This window comes from Mesoplodon bidens (assembly GCF_964165515.1).
Source record: "Mesoplodon bidens genome assembly, chromosome: 5".
Lineage (NCBI taxonomy): Eukaryota > Metazoa > Chordata > Mammalia > Artiodactyla > Ziphiidae > Mesoplodon > Mesoplodon bidens.
The window spans coordinates 128,447,735-128,472,101 of NC_138161.1; the positions used below are offsets into that span (position 1 = coordinate 128,447,735).

Sequence of the window (24,367 nt, forward strand, 5' to 3'; positions counted from 1 at the left end):
GGTGGGGTTTTGAAGGCAAATTTCCTGGATTAAAGCCTTCTCTACAGTCATTAAAACCCTAAATGCTTTAAAATTGAATAATTAAAATGACTTCTATACTCATTACAAAAACGTCACTCTGAATGGAGTCTATTTTTAGACTATGATCTCAGGATGCCTTTAGCAGAAGGGTAATTCCACATTCAAATCTAGTCATATCAGGGAAAATTAACATAAAGCCTGAATGGGCTCACAACTAATAAAAATAAATGCTCTGTCTAAGCAGAGAATTTTCCAACAAAAACACCAGAAAGTGAGGTAATTTTTCTGATGGTTTCAGAAATCTGTGATTTGTTGATTTTTTTTTAAACAACACGTATTTGTTAGTAGCATTTCAAACACATGAGCATAAATGGTGTTTAGAGTTTGTCCCAGGATTACACATACGATGACCCCGAAATGGCCTTGAGAGTAAAACTCAAGGACTAACTCAGGAGATGGGCCAAGACTTCACAGTGAGGAACTCACTGTCATGACCTGTTCTCTGCCACCTGGGAACCACACTTGCTGATCTCAGAGGTGCTCCCAGTCACCGAGAGGGTAGAGCCTGCCGGTCAGCACGCTTTAAATGTTGAAGTGGAACAAAGTATCTCACATCAAGGAGAGATATTATATATCGACTATAGTAGTAGCCACCTCAAGGATTTATCAGATCTTTGAAACCATATGTGAGAGTCAAGTGTAAAAGAGAACTCTTGTCCTATATTTTATGCTAGAGACAATGATTAAACTTGTTTTTAAACCAAATGGAAATCCCAACACAGACATGTGAAATTAACAGGTGTCACAGAAATAAATTTAAGATATCATATTTTTAAATGAGTCCCCAATAATGGAAAAAATATATCAAGTTAAAACAGACAGAATTATAATATTCTCTCACCTCAACTGTATAGTATTGATAATTGGTATCACTGCCGATTGGATTTGGAGATCCCTCCCACCTCGAAATGCAATCCCCCCCTCTTTTTTGGAATGATTGGTTCATTAAGTTCTAAGAGAGAATAATAATTACATTGAGTTCAGGAGTTAAAATGTATCAGGAAAAAAATTAGTTAGCATACATGCTACAGTTAGCATATCAGAAAAATGTGGGTCTTCATGTTTCCATGACCCCATAATATTGCATATAAGTCAGTGACAGGAATATTCCGATCATTGCAAATTTCAACATGCATTTAAACACAGAATTACTATATCACAATTAACATCAGAACATCTTTTGTAACCTAAAATTAGTTATGATATTTATCTCTCACATTTTTGTGGATAAATGTGAGTAAAGGTTATGAAAGTCATTTGTCACATACACCCTCCTCCCAAATCCAAATAAATAAACAAACAAACAAATAAATAAATATGCTCAGAATCAAAGGTTACGTACATACACTGCTCAGTAAACATTAAATCCATATGACCACCTACAGTTTATAAAAGTTTGCTCTTTTCTTAAAAGCTCATGGAGTTTCTGCCTCTCCTGATTAGTTCTCCTTTGATGAGACTTCGAGGTCCATGATATAGATTCACCACTGTCAGAATTTTCCTAGCATTTGTAACTACAAACTAGTTTCAATTTAAGTTTAAAACAATAACAAAGGCTCCTTTTCAAGAAAGAGAACTGTACAGATTCTCTTTAAGGAGGGAGGAAAGGGAAACATTTTCTCAAAATTAAAGATAATATACACCAATTTTTTAAATGACTATTACTGTTAAAGGTAGCCTGAAAATGCACCTTGACTATACTGATGAGTTTAATGACCATTTTTAAAAAGACCATTTAACATCTGCAAGTCACAGGATTTAATCTGAAGGGAGTTTTCAGGGACAAACATGCTGTAATGTAAATTTCCACATGATTTAGCCAGAAGATGAGTAACTTTACGGTGTGAAAATTGTTTCCAGGGTTTGACTGCTAGTTTGGCTAGAAAATGCTAGGTAATATACTGTTACCTATGTTCACTTGATCTAGTGCAATCACCACTTTAACACTGAAAGTGAGCACTCAGAATGACAAACTTCAGGAACGAGAACTGAGAACACACTTACCACGGGTTGTAATGGGGCACCGGGCATCATGGCGTTGGCTAGTTGCATTTGCTGGGCCAACATGGCCATGTTCTTCTGCTGAATCAAGTTATTGCGCCCATTTATCTCCAATTGCGTTTTTAAGTGGGGGGGTGGGTGAAGATATTTGCAGTTCTCCCTGGAGCAACGACCCTAAGAAACAAAAGCAGAAAAGATCACCTTAAAAAAATAATAAAATCCACACATCTTAAGAAAATCATAATGATGCAAACCCGTCACTTGAACCTACCGTGGGTCTTTCACACAATGAAAAAAAGTCCAAATCACTTTATTATACATTTTGAGTAAATAATGAATTCACTCAAGTGTATTATCAAAATGAGATATTAAGACGTGAAAAAAGTTTCAAGCTTAAAGAAGCTCCTGTATTTTAATATTAGCACTAATATTTCTAGATCCAAGTTTAAAAATCTACAAACTGCCAGGGGAATATTAAAACACAGAATTATCAAATAAAATATTAGACTCCTTCCATAACATCGTCTGGTTAACTTTAATGAACCCAAAAGAATGATGAAGTTTTACCATCTATTTTTACTTGTACTGAGTCATAAGGAAATGAAATTAGAGGACTCAAGGCACACTGTTATCTTCAGTAAAACACCTTTACACGTATCTCACAAGAAGTAACATTAAAATTACTACTAAGCGTTATAAGCCAATATATTAAGAAATGTACAGATGAAAAGAAGAAAATTCCCACACATTCCTCACTGTGTATAGAGATTAGTAAGTATAGTGAAATATTGGTGAAAAATGTAGCCTTTAACCTTTCAGTGGTAAATCTAGTCTACATCACCCAAGAATTATAAAACAATAGAAACAGACATATTTACCCTCCAAAAAACTTAGAGTATAAAATGGAGGAAAAAAATAAGTTACTATAAAACAAGAAATGTGAATATACCTTTCTTTTGGGATGATTCTTCTCATCAAAATATATATATTAAAGTCTGTATTATGCAATATTGTCAGGGATTGACCCATATTATTTCAATATAGTATTGTCAAGTCATATTGATAGTAACTTATCTCATGAATTACCACCTTGACAACTTCTTTCACTAATAAATCTAATCAGAACTGTTTGTGAGGGTAAAAGAAAGATTTAATTGAAGCCATCAACCACCTTCTTGAGCTTTCTTTGACTTTTCTAAGAAAAATCTATTTACCATAATTTGACCTAGTACTGTAAATTGACTCAGAAAACTGATGTTTATATTTGTGAGAAAATCTGTCACAATTCTAATTTGAATGATTTATTTCTGGCTCGTTTTGATGAAGCTTTTTAGGAATAAGTTCATAAGTTTATATCATAGGATACTGCCTGTTATTTGAACAAGCTTTATGTAATAAAGCTTCACTAATAATATTTTAGGTCAGGAGGCAGGAGAGAACAGTGGCCAATAGCAAGGACCTTACAGGTCTCAGGGCCTGGGGTAGAGGCCTAGCTCTCTCACTCATCAGCTGCATGAATTGCATAAAAAACTAACTTCTTTAAGCCTCGGGGTTTTCATTCATTTCAAAATTGCTATATAACCTACAAAAAAAGAAATTTATTTTTAAGATTAAAGAAGATAATGTCTATGTCACACCCTCGGTACTGCATGGCCCCCTCCAAGGAGCAGGGGAAGGTCAGAAGCTGCTATTACCAACCACTCCCAGAGCATTTTAAATTGTATACACAATAAGAGAAAAACAAAATATTGGCATGAAGGTAATTTTTATAATATTTATTAGTTATGGCTATTGATACATTCACAAGTAAAGTAACATTTACATATCTATGACCTATTCCATCTGAAATCATCATGCTTGATATCTGTTGAGATCGTGAGTGTATTAGCATAAAAGCATCTGGATGCAAAACAACTTTCATAAAAACAACACTTCGAGTCACAAGATAAACCACAGGGAGTGACTGGCCAACATAAATAACTCATGGATGACACATGGTCTGATGTCAGGGATATCCAGTTGGGGTCTTTTAAAGAAAACCTGCTTTTTCAGTACAAAGAACAACTTGGTTCTAAGAGAAATTCTGCTTCTCAGTATCTCCACATCACATTTCTTACTAAGATTGGATTTATTTAAGTGCAGATAAGCAGGGTTATATCCACTCTGAGGATTCAGTTACTGTCAATTGACTCAGATCAGTTTCTAGAGTTCCATAAATAGCACAGAGACAGCCCTGGGCCCTGAACCCTGCTTTGTCAACACTAACACTGGTCTTCCTGGCACTTCATTCTAGTGCCTCCCTTGAACACAAACCACCAGGGCTTCCTACCTAGGAACACAGCCTGGATTGAAATAATGAAGGAGAGAAGCCACGTGCAAACCAACATATATTCTGTATCCCCGCATCTCAACACTTTTAACAGAAACTCGGACCTTTGGTTTTCGTTTTGCCTTTACTACATCTACTCAGGAAAAATGCCATTCTACTACACTTCCTACATAGGCCACCTTTCCTTGTTTAGCTTGATTTGACTGGATTGCAGCCTCACTTTCAAAAAGCTATGTTCCTAAGAATCAACTGAGGACATTTTGTGGCAAAGTATACAGACTACCAAGCCTCTTCCACAGAGTTTGTGGCAATAGGTCTGGGGCCCGGGGATCTACATTTTAATGGTATTCCAGGTTATTCTGATATAGCAGAAAACACTACAAAACACAATTCTGCAAAGACACGTGAATTTTTCATTGACATGTATGGAAAAAATAACTGAGTAGCCTCCGCAATTGATATTAGATAAAATTAGCTTCTTAGGAAGGTCAAAACGTGTTTAATGCTTACTATGCTGCTGAATAATTGTGGTTTGACAAATAAAAAGGTCAAAAGCAAGTTAGAATAAACATCCTCTTCCAGAGAATTGCCTAAGCTCTGAGGAAAACCACCAGTAGCAACCCTTCTAGAGAGTTCAGGTAAATATGACATTGGTACCTCTCCACATTCATCCATCTCTGAGTTCCCAGCACTGTACCTCAATAAGCACTTGCAGAATGAATGAATGAACACTTCTTACTAAATGCTTAAAGATGAATTCGACTGTAAATCCATCTGGAGACAATGAAGATAACAGAATAAAAACTAGATCTCATACCAAATTTTGACTCTGAGTTGTACTAACCTAATGATGCTTTTATTCAGAGGCCAGAAATTTGAACACACAATAAATAAAGCCTGCCACAATAAAAGGAGAAAAAGTAACATGAGGCCTGCAAGTTTCACTAGGGAGGAAGATTTGTGAAGGGATTCAATGTACTTGGTATTTTAAAATCTATACAGTGACAATACATTCTAAAAATCTAAAAACAGAAATTCAATCAGTATCTTGTACTCACATATGCAGATTTTTGTATAGGAGCGACTACTCTACATCATCAGAGATTTCACCCCAAGATACAATAAACTGGGTTGCTAGGATTAATGCAAAAACATGAAGAAGTTTTTATTCAGTTTTGATGGCTACATGCAGCTCCCCTATTGCCATATAATTGTACATCTGACCAAACATAGCTTGGTTCAAACAACAGCTTTGTTAATTACTTGCCCTGTGACCTTATGGAAGTTAGTTAACTTCTCAGAGTGGCCATAGCTTTCCCGTAAACAGTAACAATGCCATTGACCTCACTGGTGATGTATGAGAGTTGAGCAAGATAGTGGGCCAGCCTCATACATGGCTCCTTGTATAACAGGCTGGCAATAAATATTAATAATTTATCTCTCTTTCCTTAAGTTCTCAAGCTAATAACAAGCAGCAGTTGCTTAACCTAGCACCCTATCTGTTAAAGGTACTAAAAATAATACAAGTAGCAAAACTCAGTGACAGTACATGTCAACCATCAATAACATAAGCTTTCCCCTTAATCATCATTTTCTATTTGCGACATCCACTAATGGAAAATGCCATTCTAATACATTTCTCACAATGTTACGCTTCTGCGGTTTACTTCTGTTGATGGCACCGAAATCTTATTTTCAGTGAGCTGGCCAGCTGACTAGCAGGCCACACTATACCGCCTATACCATAAATATCTTAGACTCCATTCAAGGAGGCCTTTTGTAAGTTAACACAACACAGATTCCGAAGACATCATTGTAATGCATATACTGTATATTTTAAGGAAACGGAGGAAGTTCAATAAAATATTGATCCAGAATAAGTCCATTTTTCTCTAATAATTTTTCTACATCTTTAAATATAAGTAACCCGTCCAGAAAAAGTAAAAAATGTCCCCTTGTAGACCATTTGAGGCTAATGAGAGATTAAGTCATCAAATCCTCAATTTCTAAGGTTACAAACTGTTAAATTGTGAATTGAAGGATTTTCTCATTAGCCTTTGAAATTGGTACAAAGTGTGTGATTCTAACAAGGGAAGATGTACATTTAGATTAGTTGAGCCTCAAAATAAATGCCTGATTAATTTTTAAACATTATAGTGTAATTAAGTATGCTTTAAAGTGATTACACACATAGTACAAGCATATATAATACATATCTAAAAATGATATGTATGTGATGTATATAGTGAAGAATAAAGATAAAAACTGAATGAAACTAGAGATGGCAATTTAGAGACATAAGAAACTATTTCTCTGCTATTTCTAATATTTCTTTAAGAGCTAGCTAACAATCAAAAATAAAACATCTTACTTAGAAGTTGGCCAAACTTAATAAGACAAAAAATCAACATTATATTTGAAAACTGGAAACACTAATTTCCCATTTTTAATTACACTTCTTCCATCTAAAATAAAAGGAATATAGTGACCTATGAGGTCAGAATGTAAAAAGTCACCTTATTAAGTTGCCAATGGTAACTATGTGGTAGGATGAAAATTACTGAGTCACATTTGCACAGACTCTGAAAAGAAAGGGGCAATCAAAAAATTATAGGGGCACCAGCTAATACTCATATGTCTTTTCCAACTTTCATTGGAGGTACTGGTTTTCTGGTAGACTGTTCAAACTGCAACCATTTATTTCAATTGTTAAAACTAATATTTCCTTTGGAACAGCTGATATATGCAAATGTTTTGAAGCACTTTCTGAAGATATTCACTGCTCAGATATTGGCCAGAAGCTCTGGCAAAGGAAGCTGGGAGCTTCCTATTGAAAATTGCTACTGGTTTGGGTTGGTTTGGGTTTTTTTTTTCCCACTAAGATAATACAACTATCTCAGAAAAATTTTGCCAAAGGGGGAAAGAAACCCTTTGCAATCAAGAAATATTGTTTCACGCTTTTCCAAAATGATGTTTTTTTATGGTTCTGCCATGCTTTCAAATGATCAGTTCTAACGCAAGGGTGAGTAAATTTACATATATAATATTTATTTGAAAAGTATAAGTATCTAGTGGTAGGAAGTGTACGGCAGTTTAAAAGGTGATTAAGAAAAAATTATATTTTATACACACACAAATATGCACACACATGCATATACGCTCAAATGTTTTGTTTTCATTTAGGGAATGAATGTAAGTTTAATTAGCTCTAGGAATTACAGTTTATTGGCTTTTGCAAATATTGAAAACAAATTAATTGCATCTAACACACAGGATATTGTAGCTCTTAAATGTATATATCTCCTTATGATTTACTTGTTTCCATAAAGGACTTGTGTCAGCTTTAAATTTTTTAATTTTATTTATTTATTTTAAAAATTTTATTTATTTTTTGGATGCTTTGGGTCTTCGTTGCTGCGCACAGGCTTTCTCTAGTTGCGGCAAGCAGGGGCTACTCTTTGTTGCGGTGCGCGGGCTTCCCATTGCAGTGGCTTCTCTTGTTGTGGAGCACGGGCTCTAGGCACGTGGGCTCAGTAGTTGTGGTGCACGGGCTTAGTTGCTCCGCGGCACGTGGGATCTTCCCGGACCAGGGATCGAACCCGCGTCCTCTGTACCGGCGGGGTGATTCTTAACCACAGCGCCACCAGGGAAGCCCCTTGTCAGCTTAAAGAACACACACATCCTAAAAAGAAGTTCAAGGTTTCTCAACCTCAGCACTATCGACATTTGGGTGGCTATCTTGCCATTGCCATTTCGGTGGCCAAGTCTTTGTCGTGGGGCCGTTCTTGCCATTGGAGGATGTTTAGCAGCATGCCTGGCCTGCTAGATGCAGATAGCACTCCTGCAGTCAGTTATTATTTCTTGATATTGCCAAAACATCCCTGGGGGTCCGGGGCAGGCAAAACCATCTCCAGCTGAGAGTTATCCACTCCTTTATACTTAATGGACTTTAATGAAGTCCGTATTAGTCTGCTCAGGCTGCCATAACAAAATACCATAGACTGGGTGGTTTAAACAACATAAGCGTATTTTCTCACGTTTCTGGAAGTTAGAAGTCCAAGACTAAGGTTCTGGACAATTTGGTTTCCAGTAAGAGCTCTCTTCCTGGCTTGCAGACAATCACATTATTTCCTCACATAGCCTTTCCTTGGTGTATGCACGCAGAGAGCTCGCTCGCTCGCTGGTGCCTCTTATAAAGACACCAATTCTGTCAGATCAGGACCCCACATTCAGGACCCTAACCTTAACTACTTTAACCTTAGTTATTTCCTTAGAGGCCCCGTCTCCAAATGTAGACACACGGAAGACAGGACTTCAACACACAAATTTTACGGGGACACAAACAGTCAGTAAAAGGGGCACACATAATTTAAAAACTGCTAACCTAAAGTTTTTTGTAAGTAGCTTTAAATATTTTCATTCTTACATTTAAATGGTAGGACCCTTTATTCTGGGAATTTCCTCAAACATAAGATAACGGATTTGTACTATAAAACCTGGCTGTAAAGGAGTGGGAGGTTGACCAGTTATTCCTTCCAATTTTGCAGAATTCTAATAGCTGCAGCTTCCAAAAACTTTCAAAGTATGAATATGTGAGGTTCAGTATTTGTTTGTTTTGGTTTTAAATACAATTATTTTATTTAAAATAAAAACAAAGACTGTGGTATATCAAAGACTAAATAATTAAATTCCAAAATCATATCAATAGCTCCATTCACTTGTTAACTAGAATACTGAAGAAACTGACTTTTTTTAAGGGCAAGCAACATTTTCTTGATTTCCCTACAGAAAGTCTTTTCAGGAAAACCAGAAGTTAGACAAGTACCCCCTCCTTTGAAAAAGAAGCTATTGAGAAAGATAAATTAAGTAGCCAGAGAACCCAGAAAAATAAAGATTTCTGACTGCCAACTGGAATTCTGGGGGACCCATTGCATAGTGTAGTTTTTAGTCATATGTAAATGGATACATGTGTACGTATGTAATTATGCATATACACACACATATATGTTCACCCCAGTTGTATACCTATTTCTAAGATCAGTGTATGCACTACAAACTCAGACGTTGCTTTTGTTGCAAGTTTAAGAAACTTAAGATATATGACTAAAATTTTTATTTCATCCTTTACTTGAGAAAATACATGAGGACTTTTAGTAACCTATAGAATAAAACCTAAAGGGATGCCGTACTATCATTTAGTAGAAATTCCTAAAGTAGTCAAAACAGATCTCTTCATTTTTTTTCTTAGAAAGTCTCCAGGGGGATTTCACTGGTTTGATGTTATTGTTTGTTTGGGTTTTTTTGTCTTACAAATAGTATTCTATAGTAGATCGCAAATGAGATGATGGGCGGGGATGGGGGGTTGGTTGTTAGGGACACCAACCCTCACACAGTTGAAAATCCAAATATAATCATATGGTCGGCCCTCGTTATGGGAGGTTCAACATCTGTAGTTCAAGCAACCTCAGAGAGTGTGGCATTGTTGCATATTTATTGAAAAAAATCTGCATATAAGTGGGCCCGCACAGTTCAAACCCATGTTGCTCAAGGGTCAACTGTAGTACATACATTGTTAGTAAGTCAAAACTATCTATATACTATTTTTAAATAGTATGGTATACTACATAGTAAATAGGTAGTATTGACATATTAACAGGAATTTTTCTTTTTTTTTTAAATTTGAGCTACATTTGTTTATTTGTTTTAATTTGGCTACGTTGGGTCTTTATTGTGGCAGGCAGGCTCTCTAGCTGCAGCATGCGGGCTTAGTTGCCCTGTGGCATGTGGGGTCTTAGTTCCCCAACCTGAGGTTGAACCCACGTTCCCTGCATTGGAAGGTGGGTTCTTGACAACCGGACCACCAGGGAAGTCCCTATTCATTTTTTATTCTCAAATATTATGATTCTTTAAGCCAGATTATAAGTGCACCCTTGTACTTATTTCAGAGTTTTACCATCTAAAAAGGCTAGAAAATACTCTTTAAAACAAACACAATTTCTGTTTTAATTTCCTCATTGGACTTTCAGGTAACGCCAGGAACAAATGCTTAGCATCCCCATAGAACATGGAGAAAGGAGTCATTTCTCCTCTTATTTTGCTGGGCAATTAATCTCTAGTCTCCTAAACTTAACATGAAGTAAATATAGCAACATTAATCAATATTTAAAGCTTAACTTTCTAGGTGTAAATTTCTATTTCTTCATCCAATCAACATAAGGACAAATGCTTGGAACTCAGGTCAACGTAAGACCTGGGAGAATTTTCTCCTATCGGTAAGAGAAAAAAGAAGCAGAAATGTATAAATGTATTTTCACTGAAGTATTCCCTATTTCTTTATTTTATTTTACTACAGATCTGAAGTGTTTTCAAATGAAATGCAATACAATGCAAATTTTGATTTTTTTCCTTTTCCTGATCCCATAAAAAGTTCATCTTTACATATAAACTGTGGCTTAACAACTACTGAGACTGCCAGCAAAAGAAAGAAACGTACTAACACACATACACATCCATACACACAATCTATTGAGTTTAAATTTGTAATTTTACCATGGCCTGAAAGGATATAAAAGAATGTAACAGACACTGTTTCATGGGCATTAAACTTTATCGCATCCAAGTCTAATCTGATTTTAGGGAAGCGATTCTTGGTTAGACTTTTCTAGCTATTTAAAGAGGCCTCTCCAGTATTCAAATGTTCTAGGCACTATTTTATAGAACATTCCTAAGTTTGATGACGATGATTCTTGGGCATGAAAACCAACAGTGACATTTACAAGACTCCAAAATATCCTCAATGCTGACGCAATATCAACGCACTCTAACTCAAACATCGGGATACTATGACTTTTTTCCCAGAGAACTTAGGAGCTTTAATTGCACAACTCCCATTAATCATCTTGAAAATGGCATAACTGAAACTCTACACGTCTAGATAAGTATTACGTAATGCATGAGAGTCGGGTTAGCTGCTGCTGAGGAGGTGGAGAAAGGGAAAAAGGCAACAAATCACACACACATTCTTGTTACAAAAATACCACTCCTTTCTCCAGCAGCTTTTGTCTGTGAGAGATCAGATATACATACAACTGTGACAGCAACAGTTATATCAGCACACAATTTTAGCTGATAGTCATCTGAAGAAATCTTAGCCTCCTCAGAGAGGGCCCACAGGGATCTTATATTTAGAGTTGCTTTTGATGGGATGCTGTAAGAAGAAATGGTCTCACTTTTTCCTTCTACTCCTGGCCTCCTCTATGCCACAGAATCCCACAAAAGTGTGTAGCCATCTATGAAGTGCTATAAAGGGTTTAGCTGGCACCTATGGTCTCCCTCTATTCCAGTCTTCCTGGGCTCCAAAGATGGGTCTGGCCAGCATCCCTAAGCCAAACCAGAGTCTCCATGACCTTGTGAAAGCCCAGTGACATTTGGTAGGTGCCAGTATCATTAAACAGTCCAACATTTGTTGGCTGCTTTTTTATAGCATCATAAAATTGGAAATGCCAGATCACTATGTTTCTATTATTTTTTTAAATTGCTTCATTATTTTTTCGGTACAGCAACTGTCAGACTTCTAAACTGTTTGGAGCAGAAACACTTCTGAAGTTTTATGGTATCCAAATCAGACAGTCTTCAATCTTGGCTAATAATTAAAAGCCCTAACATTTACATAATAAAATTTAGAGCTCTATTTGTAGCGCATGCCTTTCAATTGAGAAATACAAAATGTTTTACAGATAGTACCCAATTCATCATCATACCATTATTAGGTGGATTACAGCATGACTGTCTATATTATATTTCTAGGGCTTTCCTGAAGGTAAAAAGGAGGTAAACTTCTTAAGTCAAAAGTACATAATTTTTTCCTTAACAATCTCTTGGAAGACTTGTTTAAGCAGTTCTTTATAGAACTATTCTAGCTCTTAGTGCATTGATAAAGCAAAAGCTCTCCATCTTTAAATACCTCTCCAAAGGAGAAGGAAAGGGGTCCTCACCCAAGGACACGTAACTGAACCCAGACAGCCCAACTACGAAGTTGGTTCTCTTCACCATTACACTAGAGGTAATGGTAACCATTACACTATCACTTGATCATCGTTACATGTGCGTGCTTTTCTAATCATGGCTCACACTAAACACAGAAGACTTTATCCAGAATAGGTCAGAACCAAACAGATGCTTCAACCCCCTTGAGTTCTGCAAAGGAAAAGATGTTTCACAATATAAGCAACTAATTTTGGAGGAGATTAATCCACATAGTATTTCCAAAGTGTAATGAAAAAAATTAGATTCTCTCATAACTTCCAGTTTCTCTGTCATTCTTTTTTTTCCCCCCTCAGCAGGACCTGTACTATAGGATCAACAGCAGAAAAGAAAAGAATTGAACACCATAAAGTTAAATTTCTGCTTCACATTATCCATTTCAACAAGAGCCCTAGTGAGTCAAGAGGTTCTTGGATTATCTATGGATTCCACTGACCTGGCCTCTGTGATTTAGATAGATCACAAGTAAAGAAAAGGTGATTTTATACAGAAAAAGAGAATACATTACATATATTAAAAATAGGGCTTCCCTGGTGGTGCAGTGGTTGAGAGTCCACCTGCCGATGCAGGGGACACGGGTTCGTGCTCTGGTCCGGGAAGATCCCACATGCCGCAGAGCGGCTGGGCCCATGAGCCATGGCCGCTGAGCCTGAGCGTCCGGAGCCTGTGCTCCACAACGGGAGAGGCCACAGCAGTGAGAGGCCCGCATACCGCAAAAAAATAAAAAATAAAAATAAAAAACAAAATTAGACAATATAGAGAGGCTTTAAGGGGCAAGACTTTCATTCAGCAACAAAAAGAAAGTAACGGAAATCAAAGAGGTAAAACATTTTGATGACGTCAGCTCAAGAATAATAACACCATTGCTTTTTAGTTATATGAAGCATTTGCTATATTTATACCTTCTAGATCCTACACATGCCTACAAACATACGAAAGTAAACCCTATTTTTACATCTCTAAAATAACATTTATTATTGGTTATGATAAACCTTTAAGTATAATATTATGCAATGTTTTCAAAGTCCCATTTCAAGATTTCCCTTGTAAACCTCCCATCAAAACCCACTAGATGGGATAGTGTATATTATGCATATGATTGGTGCTTAAATAGTTTTCTAAACTATAACAGATGTCCAAAATTTTGGCTATCAGTTTTACATAGAAATTATTAAATTACACTGCTCTCCAATCTTTTAGAGACATCACTGACTTTGCCAAATGACAAAGACCCTTCCTTTTCCCCAATTTTTCATTCCAAGTCCTCCGTAAACCTCTGAGATTCCCTAACTGAAGACACACATTGTCCCTAGCTTCCTGACCTCACAGATTCTGCCTCAAGTCCAGCCATTAAACACTACTGCTTCACGTAAACAATGACGGAGCACAAGGCAAAGGTGAGGCCACAGAGGTCCGCACTACTGCTGACCACTGTCTCCTTCAGGCAGATCAACTCTGTACTTGAACAAAATGTGCTCAATGCCGCTGGCACTGCCCCCGTAGGGAAAGCGCTCCCCTCCCCCCATCCCCATGACAATTTGCTAAAATTGTGCACAGTCATCAGCTCTCTCTCTCTCAGACTTCAGGCTGCAGCGAGGAGAAAGACAATTGGCTCCCGGGCCCAGAACACGTCTCTATTGGATGCTGACTGCAGCAGCATAGGCGGTAGGGTGAAAAACAATCTCTTGAAGTAAAAAAAAAAAAGCATCACAACACAGGTTATCTGAGCCTGTCTCCTCCTCTGCCCCCACCCCCACCCCCAGAGACTTCCACTGGCTTTCTCAGGCAGGTTCCCAAACATCTAAAGGAGTAACCGTCAACAGAAGTTACTTGAAAATTTCATCTCTGGGAATAAAACAGGAAATTTTGAGAAAGAGTTCATATATTTCTGCTATCCTTGAATAGCTTTCTGGAAAATGATCCACTTTAACAATAAACAAATAAATAAAAAGAGATGCCTATGAACTATGGAATTCTTTCAAAACATCTATATGATGAGTCTCTTAAGGCAGAAGGGTACTGAAGTCGTGACTTAAGCAGAGGCATTTGAAAAGCTTAATCATTACAAGGTGTTCTGTTCTAAACAGCAATCAGAAGCTGCGGAGATATTCTCAAGTGCTTATTTAAGATGAAAAGTATGGAGATGTTGGGCCTCACAGGAACCTCAGCCATGGCAACACTTTTATAATAAGTCAGAATGCGAACGTAAGAGGGAAAAGCACAGGCGGCTGTCACATGGTGTTTTTCTCCTGCTATCACAATCAGAAACATTTAGGCTGAAAGCCCAGATCTGCTCAACACAGGGCTTGGGTGTATTAAGTGAGTAAAGCAACGTATCTGTGAATTTTACACTCTCTACCTCTGGCTAAAGCAGGTGGCTGTTAGTAGACATAGTTGTTTCATGTTCCTTGGCACTCTGCACATGCCTTCCTCCCAGCAGGGCCACAGGGCTTTACTGCGCACTAATGCCTTGTCTTCCTCCCATGCTGATGGCCTCCAGAAGGAGGCTGTGCCTCAACCTTGTGCCCACAGTGCAGCCCAGGCCAATAAGCCTAATAAACATTTGCCAAGTGAGTGAGTCCTGACTTTATTTCAGAATACAAAACATTCTGTCCAGAGAAAGAGAAATATAGTATGACATCACTTATATGTGGAAGCTAAAAAAAAAAAAAAATGATACAAATGAACTTATTTACAAAACAGAAACAGACTCACAGACTTAAAGGACAAACTTATGGTTACCGGGGGAAGGGTGGGGGGGGGAGGGAAAGATTGGGAGTTTGGGATTGACATGTACACACTGCTATATTTAAAATAGATTAGGCTCCCCTGGTGGCGCAGTGGTTAAGAATCCGCCTGCCAATGCAGGGGACATGGGTTCGAGCCCTGGTCCGGGAAGATCCCACATGCCATGGAGCAACTAAGCCTGTGCGCCACAACTACTGAGCCTGTGAGCCACAACTACTGAAGCCTGTGCACCTAGAGCCTGTGCTCCTTGACAAGAGAAGCCACCACAATGAGAAGCCCGCACACCGCAATGAAGATTAGCCCCCGCTCGCCGCAACTAGAGAAAGCCCGCGTGCAGCAACGAAGATCCAACACAGCCAAATAAATTAATAAATAAATTTATTTTTAAAATTTAAAATAAATAAAATAGATAACCAACAAGGACCTACTATATAGCACAGGGAACTCTGTTCGCTATTATGTAACAACCTAAATGGGAAAAGAATTTGAAAAAGAATAGATACATGTATAACTGAATCACTATGCTGTACACCTGAAACTAACACATTGTTAATCACCTATACTCCAATATAAAAAGTTAAAAAATAAATAAACTTACAATAAAAAAACCTTCAGACACAAAAAAGAAAAAAAAGAATTAACACATTATAAATCAACTCTACTTCCATTAAAAAATAAATTATATTAAAAAAAATTCTGTCCAATAAAGTAGTTCTCAAAAACATTCCTTGTGCATCTTCACCCAGACCTCTGTCAACTCACACACTATGGCCTCATTTTCTCTCAATTCAATTGTATTTTCCTTCTCCCCTAGTCTCCTCCCATTTGCTCCATTTTCTGGTAACTTCTTACTACCATCATCCAACCACAACTTTGTACTCCGACCCAAATAAGCAACATGGCCACTTGCTGGATTTCTCTGTGCCTTGAGCGTGTAACCTTCTCCTCTACAGGTCTTGGTGATCTTCACCCAGGAACTGTCCCAGGACTTGACATTAAAAAAGCAATAGAGGGCTTCCCTGGTGGCGCAGTGGTTGAGAGTCCGCCTGCCGATGCAGGGGACACGGGTTCATGTCCCGGTCCGGGAAGATCCCACATGCCGCGGAGCGGCTGGGCCCGTGAGCCATGGCCACTGAGCCTGCGCGTCCGGAGCCTGTGCTCCGCAACGGGAGAGGCCACAACGGTGAGAGGCCCACGTACCGCAAAAAAAAAAAAAAAAAGCAATAGAGCCCCAGCTCAATGGTGACGACCCATGCACTGGAATCACAAGAGTTGTTTGTTCCAGTGCTAACTTTGATATTTATTAGCAGTGAGACTGGGTTAATTACTCAACCTCGCTCAACGTCAACTTCCTCTTCTATAAAACTGGAGGTAAGGATACCATCCTAGGGATGGAGTGACTTTTAGGTGGGAGCATGAATAACTGCCCTTGATTACGCTCTGGTACTCAGGGGACGGAGAGCCCTGGGTCCCTCTCACTCTCCTAGCACATTCTTCACATCCCTGGAACCCTGCAACCCCTGCTTCCTGTCACACAGTCCCACGTCTCTGGTCACGCTTGAAAGCGTTCCTTCTCCTTTTCCTTCAGCCCCTGTTTTGACAGAGTCCTTCAGTTCACGGTCAAGTTAGAATCTCTTTTAATGAACCAACTCCCACTAAGCCTCTAGTGGCCAAGGATGGCAAATTTCCAGTCCAGGGGAAAAAACACTTCTCCAGGGGCCGGGGAGCCCTGGCTTCACTACAGCTCTTTCAGCCACTAGCTTTGTGGCATCATACAGGTGCTCACCTCCTAGCCCAAACCGTGCCTTCATTTGTGAAACTGTAGCCAAGTAACGCAACTCCTGAGTGGCTGTGAGAAAGCTTTCCCAGTGCCCAAAGGCCGCGTCGACTAATGCTCATTTCTCTGACCATAAGGAAACTGGGCATCTGTATTTTAAAAGGGGTTGATAATAAAGAGGAATCATTTTCCTAGGTTAAATCTGATGATGAGAGGTGACCCTTTTCAAGTGTCACTTTCCTTGGACATTTCCTCTTTCCCTTTCCCTCCCTTCCTCCTCTTTACTTTCTTGGCAGGTAGGATAAACTCACAGTGGTGAATTCAGCACCAGTCAAACTGTATTACAGGTAATTTTTACAAGTCTGTCTATCCCTCGAGATTAAGAACTTGTTAAAAACAGGACAAACTCTAACTTAGCAACCTAAGTATTTTTAGTTAATGTTTGTAGAATGAATAAGCAATTTAGGGGACAGGAGGGCATTTCTGGGGTCCCAGCTATCACACCACTGAGACGCCACTGTAAGGTTTAAGCCAATGGTCCTTAATCACTGCTGTACATTATAAATTAAAAATTCCTATACCCAGCCTCCATCCCTAGAAATTCTGCTTTAATTGATTTTGGCTGGGTCCCAGGAAAGCACTCAGACAATTCTAATGACTGCTACTCTGAGGACCATTGGTTAGTCTCTATATACTAATGCACATTCTCATTTACACATCAATCACAGCCCTTTCCATAGTTCTTTTAAACCCAGTGTTTGCCAGTGACTTCAAGATAACCACTAATGTTATCTGTCAGTTAATTGATACTTTTGTTTCTAAACGGTCTCCTCACAGCTCCTTTCCTAGACAGTGGGAGAAAGGGCACTCAGGGCAAGGGCGGGCACAAAAAGAGCCACTGCCTTTTGTTCCCTTGGGCATGTCATCTTGGGCACACACGCAGGCAAAAGAGAAAGCAGAATGGAACAACGATTCATTGTCTCCTCATCTACCCAAAAAACAAGCTAGCAGATAGGAAACGAAAGGATGAGGCCAACAAGTAAAATAAAATAGGTGGTCTTGCCTTAAATATGCTTTACGCCAAGTCTTAATATCTTCTAGAATAACTTATTTATACATTTATCCACCATTTATCTGCTTGGTGAGACTACTCATGCGCTGAGCGCTGCAGGGCCGCGGAGACACAAGATGAATCGGACACGTAGTCTGCAAAGGGGAATAAGGCATGCACATAAACAGCTAGAATATAGGGACAAAAGACAAAAAGGGTCATAAGGTCGAAAAGACATTCCACTTAGAAAAATCAGATCATAGCTTTGAAGAAGAGGTAGACTTTATACGTGAGCAGTTAGAAAAGATATCCAGGTAGAGGAAATAATATACTTTGAAGCATCAGTGACAAGTAATAAATCTGTAATAAGAGTAGTGGGAAATAAAGTTTGCAAAGTATGCTGAGTCTAGCTTGGGGACAGTTTTAAAAACTGAGTTAAAGACTGTCTACTTTCTTCTGTTAGGCCAGGGAGAGCCACTGAAGGGAACCAGGGATGACAACAGCAAAGCTGTTGTTTCGTGAATTCATCAGACAGGAGCACAAGGGGGCCTGACATGGCTGACAGCCTGGGGAGGAGAGACCAATTAAGTAATTATTTTAATAGTCCAGGCAAGAGCTAACACAGACCTGACCATTCTCCACATCATTATCCCATCTTTTTCACAATCTCCCACTCCACCCCTATTCTAATGCACACTCACATGCTCATTCTCTCTCCCTTTTCCTTTCTCTCTCTCTCCCCAGCCATACTAAACTAAACTACATTCAATCCCGTGTACAAGACATTACTTTGTCCACGTAGATCCAGTTCTTCAAATACTTCGCCTTCCCCCCATCTTTTTTGTTTGGCCTGGCTAATTTCCAGTCAGTCTCCAGTTAAATGTTGCCACCTCCAGGAAGTTTTCTTTAAACTTCAAGCCTTTGTTTAATGCTCTGTTAGTTGGTTCCAGAGCATTCATTACACTTTATCATAATTGCTTGGCAGTTGCCTATTTCTTTCACTAGACCAGGAATGAGGCTTGAAAACCACGACTGTTTATTTTCCAGCTGTATTCCCAAAATAAGAACATCTGGAATAGTGCCAGGCTCATAATAGGTATTAACTCATTGAATGAGCAAATAAATAGTCTTATAAAGCAGAATGTATATTGAATAATATACATATAATACATGTATGCTAGACATGTAATATACACTCATATATTAACTGTATATCTAACTTCTAAAACACAACTAGAACAGGGCTTTTTCAAAACCTACTAATGTTTTGAAAATGTACTTAATTGATTATCTGCCACATTAAGCTTGATCATTTTCCAATTTCTTGCTACTTAACAAATTTCTGGTTCAATCATTAGTCTGTTATTCTATGTTTCACTGTTTCCTTAATACCAAGATAAAAACTGGCCTCCACACTACAGTCAAATCAGAAAATAGTAAATAATAGCTGTAATCTGGATTACTCAGATTAGAAAATGTTACTTAGAAGTGTCAATATGGTAGGTAGCTTGGCAAAAATTCTGAGGCATTGCTCAAGGGATATACCAATAAAATTAAACCAAAAATGTTTTGGTTTTTTTTCGTGTTGTAATAGTTCTTGTTAGAATAGCAAGAAAAGTGGTTGATAATCAAATGGACTGATTATGCAAACAAAAAGCAACTCCTTCTAAAACCAGTATTCCATGTTATAAACTGCCAGGGTTTTGCTAAAGCATACTGGCTTATGTGGGGCAGGGGGCAGATGCCCCAGGCTCCACAGGAGTGCATCTGTGAGATTACCAGAGCACATGTAACACACAGCAAGAAAAGATTTACAATGTATTAGTCAAGGAGTTTATTTTAGGGAAAGATTAAATGGAGAACCATGTAAGGACCAAGAAATACTTTAAATAGATTCAAGTAAAAGTTTACAAATTATCAATCGCCTTATTATTTACACTTAAAACATGTTATCATTTGAGTCTCAGCAGTCCTCAGAATACCAATGTTCTTATTTATCTCCCAGATTTTCTGAAGTGGGGGAACTTTCAGATGACATCGTCCATTTTTAACAGTACACATAGAGTCCTGCCAACTCACTTGTTGTGGATTTGCTTTCTGTCATTTCTCCTTTTGTTTTTTCCAGTAATATACTCAAAAATATGCTATACCCCCTGCGTTTTTCTTTACTATATGTCTATGGGTCCACTATGTAAAAACATCTGTGAATTCACCACAGGCCATTTCTTATACCTCACTTTTCATAAATAAAACACTTTGCTCACACAAACAGACAGTTCATTAAAATAAATGGGTAATCCCCAAACTTTCTTTTGAGAATTTTAACCTACATCTTTCTTTTATCTGATTACCTATCGAAAAAGAAAAGAAAAAACAGAGTGAGGCAGACCATAAATCATAACATAGGGTAAATTTTAGAAAATAGATAATCAATACTATGAAGTATCCTGTGACACCAAGGGGGACCAAGTGCAGAGGAAAAAAAGACAGGGGATGAGCACTTTCTGAAGCATTTTCTTTCTCTTTTCTTTTTTTTTTTTTTTTTTTGCGGTACGCGGGCCTCTCACTGTTGTGGCCTCTCCCGTTGCGGGGCACAGGCTCCGGACGTGCAGGCTCAGCGGCCATGGCTCACGGGCCCAGCCGCTCCGCGGCACGTGGGATCTTCCCAAACCGGGGCACGAACCCACGTCCCCTACATCGGCAGGCGGACCCTCAACCACTGCGCCACCAGGGAAGCCCTGGAGCATTTTCAATCAACCTCACAATGACCATATGAGTAACTGGCATTAACTCCATTAGGCTGATGGGGAAATTAAGGCCCACAGAGGTTTAATGACTTGCCCAAGATCACAGAAGTAGCAAATAAAGTTTAAATCTAAAATCGAGGTCTGATACTAAGTCTGAGGATTATGTCCTCTATAGCGCATCTGGCTTCTCAGGAATCCAAAAAGCCAGGAGGTTCTACTAGGTAAAACGGCAGCAAGTAACACCACACAGGTGGGAACTTCAGGCTGTTCAAAGGACAAGAGATAAACTAACCTGGCTGGAATGAGGGCTTCGTTCAGGAGAGGTAAATTCAGAGAGTTAAGGCGAAGTAAGTGGAAGTAACTAAATACCTGGTTAAGAAATCTAAATATAAGCAAAGAAAACCCATCCATTGAATGCCTTTGCTGAGACCAACTTGAATTTCAGGAAGACACTGCAGAGTGAGAATGGCCCAAGTCATAAGGATGTAGAAAGACTGCGCTCATTCAATTCAAGTGGAATGGCTTTCTGCTTATATTGTTCCTAACAATATAAGACAAAACAGTTGCACTAAAATGTTTAAGTGGGTTAGCATGTCAAGCCAGCACACAAATGTCCTCTGTGAAATGTATTACATACCAAAATGGCAGAGAAGAGAAACTAGACTTAAATGATAATCAGGACAATTATTTGATATTTGAGTTCAAAATAACTTATATTACCCTAAGAAGACATGGAAATGTACCTAGTCACTCTATTAACCCTGAAGAAATAAGATGCTTGCTTTGCAGTCTTAGATTTATAAAAATAAAAACATTTCTCACAAAATAAAAACTACTTATCCATATCTTTTTTAAAGAATTATGAACAGTTTAATACAAGGTAAGGAAATTAACCATGGATGATGAGGGGAAAAAACGTTACCATGTATTGTTCGTGCTCTTCCAGATAGAGCAGTGGACATAATCAACTCAACTGAAGTCCTCCTAGAGCCAGGCTCCACCTGACACCACTTCTGTTTATTCTCTTCACAGCACTGGTCATACCTGCAATTACTTATTTATGTTGCTTATTTATGTGTTTCCTTACTGACTGACAGGCTGCATTAGGGACGTAAGATCCATGAAGGCAGGGCTTGTTTCCCAGAGCTTGGAGTGAGTCACAGAGTGTGGAATAAAGGAAAGAATAGATCTCACGTAATCCTCCCCACAGTTCTATGATGGGAGTACTGCAATCTCCACCCCCATGACCTGGTGCGGATCAGCGATCCTGGGAAATTAAATAATTTGCACAAAGTCACAGAACAATTAAAGCGACAGAGACTCATCTGCCTGATTCATATGTACCGTATAAACAAATTTGGCAGACTATGTTTAGAACTAAGACAATATCAAGTTGAAATTCAAATAGTCAGTGTTTAAAATGTAGCAATGAAAAAAGAACGATCTCCAGAGGACTCTTTTCATGGTATATGAGTGCAGTCAGACATACTTCTCATAGCTGTCACCACAGTACGCATTTAGTTATACTATGGATTTCACACAAATTGATATGACATTTTGCAAATCATAAACAAAGTTGTCTATGTCACCCTTTGAGAAAAAACTCAATTTTGCTCCAAAGTATTTGTGTTGCCACTACAAAGGTCTCAGTGGTTCTCACTTGGGAGAAAATTGTGAAGAAAATCTAGCTGATAATCTTATTTTTAAAAGCTGTAGGTTCATCCTGGAAAACCATGTAGGATGAACTGAATGTCAGTGATAAAAATAGATTCATACTAAATTGGTTACTCTCAATAACTGTTAGAAAAGCTCTATAAATTAGACACCATTTTCAGTGAAATTCTTAGAAAAAAATTATTTTAAATACTTTCGTACCTCCTACTAAAAGTGATAATATCCATGAGGACTGAGAAATGACTCTTTTGAGAAAACAATTTCTACAAAGAACTGGTGAACTATATATAATATTCAAATTCACTTAGCCAACTACTGCACATACATAGGAAAGAGGAAACTGTACCCACAATTTTGCTAATAACTTATTTTTTACATCTATCTATTAATAAATACATATTGGGTGTCTATTAGCTTATCATTATGCTGGATGATACAGGATAGAAAAAGAAAGATAAAATGTAACTCCAATTAGTAAAGAGAGTCAGATGTAGGAGACATGAGTGGAAGCTGACTTCATGAGAAACATCCTCAAGATGAAGTATGAATAAAGTTGGACTAAAATGGTCGAAGGACATTCTCTCAGCCCTGACAGGATTCATGCTCCACCCTCCCATTCATTCTCTAGATAAGGTAAGTCAGTGGCTTTCTTACCTACTAGTTCACTAGGGTTCCAGAGACTTCGGGCTCATTGCTGCCATTTTGTGGTGGTTAAATCTCAGAAAGTGAAAGGGCTGGAATTATCATGCCCATTAAAAGTACTCTGGATTGCTTCCATGTCTTGGTTATTCTAAGTAGCGCTGCTCTGAACACTGGGGTACAACATAAATGTCCATCGACAGATGAATGGTAAAGAAGATGTGGTGTATATATATAGGATATATATATACACAAGCATACATACACAATGGACTACTACTCAGCCATAAAAATGAATGAAACAATGCCATGTGAGCAACACGGATGGACCTAGAGATTATCATGCTAAGTGAAGTAACTCAGAAAAAGACAAATATCATATGACATCACTTATATGTGGAATCTAAAAAAAATGATAAAATGAACTTATTTACAAAGCAGCAATAGACTCACAGAGATAGAAAACAAACTTACGGTTACCAAAGGGGGAAGGGGGGAGGGATAATTTAGGAACTTGGGATTAACAGATACACCTATCTACTGTATATAAAATAGAAAAACACAAGGAACTACTGTGTAGCACAGGGAACTATACTCAGTATCTTGTAATAACCTATAATGGAAAATAATCTGAAAAAGAATATATATAACTGAATCACTTTGCTATACACCTGAAACATTGTAAATCAACTATACTTTAATAAAAAAAAGTAAGGGAAGGGGAAACAAACAAAAAAAAGCACTCTGGAACCTGGGATCAGTTTTGGATATCAAAAAATCCTCTAGGATACATTCTAGCCGCAAGATAATTTGTGATTCTAACCTACATAACAGATTTAAAAGCCATGCCATGCAATGGCCATGAGCCCCTTCTATGTGAATTCTAGTGGGAAGGCAATGTTGCCACTTTCTAGGATCTCAGAGCTCTACAGGCACACATGGAGAAGGGATTTGAGGGAGGGATGACATAAGACAGGGAGACAGACCAGTAAGTGTTAGGTGGGAAGGATGGGGATGTTGATGTGTAGGAGTTCTGTTACCCTCCTATGGCATCTAGGCAAGAGATGTGGACCCCTTTTAGGAGGTACCTCAAAGAGATAGGACAGAACCACTCTAGAAACTTAGGATCTAAGGCAATAAATTATATACTGCATTAACATGCCGGAAAATTCAACAGACCATCTGCACAGGCATGTTTCCTGTTAAAAACAGAAAAAAAGGGGCTTTGGGATTTTCTACTCAGATGAATTCTCAGGAATATTTTTACATCTTTTATG

The 24,367-nt window shown here is 38.3% G+C and overlaps 1 protein-coding gene across 19 annotated transcripts in view; it reads right to left on the reverse strand.

Moving 5' to 3' along the window:
- The window catches only part of MBNL1 (muscleblind like splicing regulator 1), a 177,758-nt gene that overhangs the window by 38,621 nt on the left and 114,770 nt on the right, over nucleotides 1-24,367 (reverse strand). For 11 of the 19 annotated variants that reach the window (XM_081234183.1, XM_081234193.1, XM_081234191.1 and 8 more), the window contains 2 exons: nucleotides 2,086-2,256; nucleotides 923-1,033 (listed from right to left, as the gene is read on the reverse strand). In XM_081234183.1, the coding sequence (XP_081090309.1) occupies nucleotides 923-1,033; nucleotides 2,086-2,154 (180 nt within the window). In that variant the 5' untranslated portion in view covers nucleotides 2,155-2,256. The remainder of the gene's footprint in view (nucleotides 1-922; nucleotides 1,034-2,085; nucleotides 2,257-24,367) is intronic. The other 8 variants (XM_081234182.1, XM_081234192.1, XM_081234181.1 and 5 more) reach the window with 1 other exon arrangement.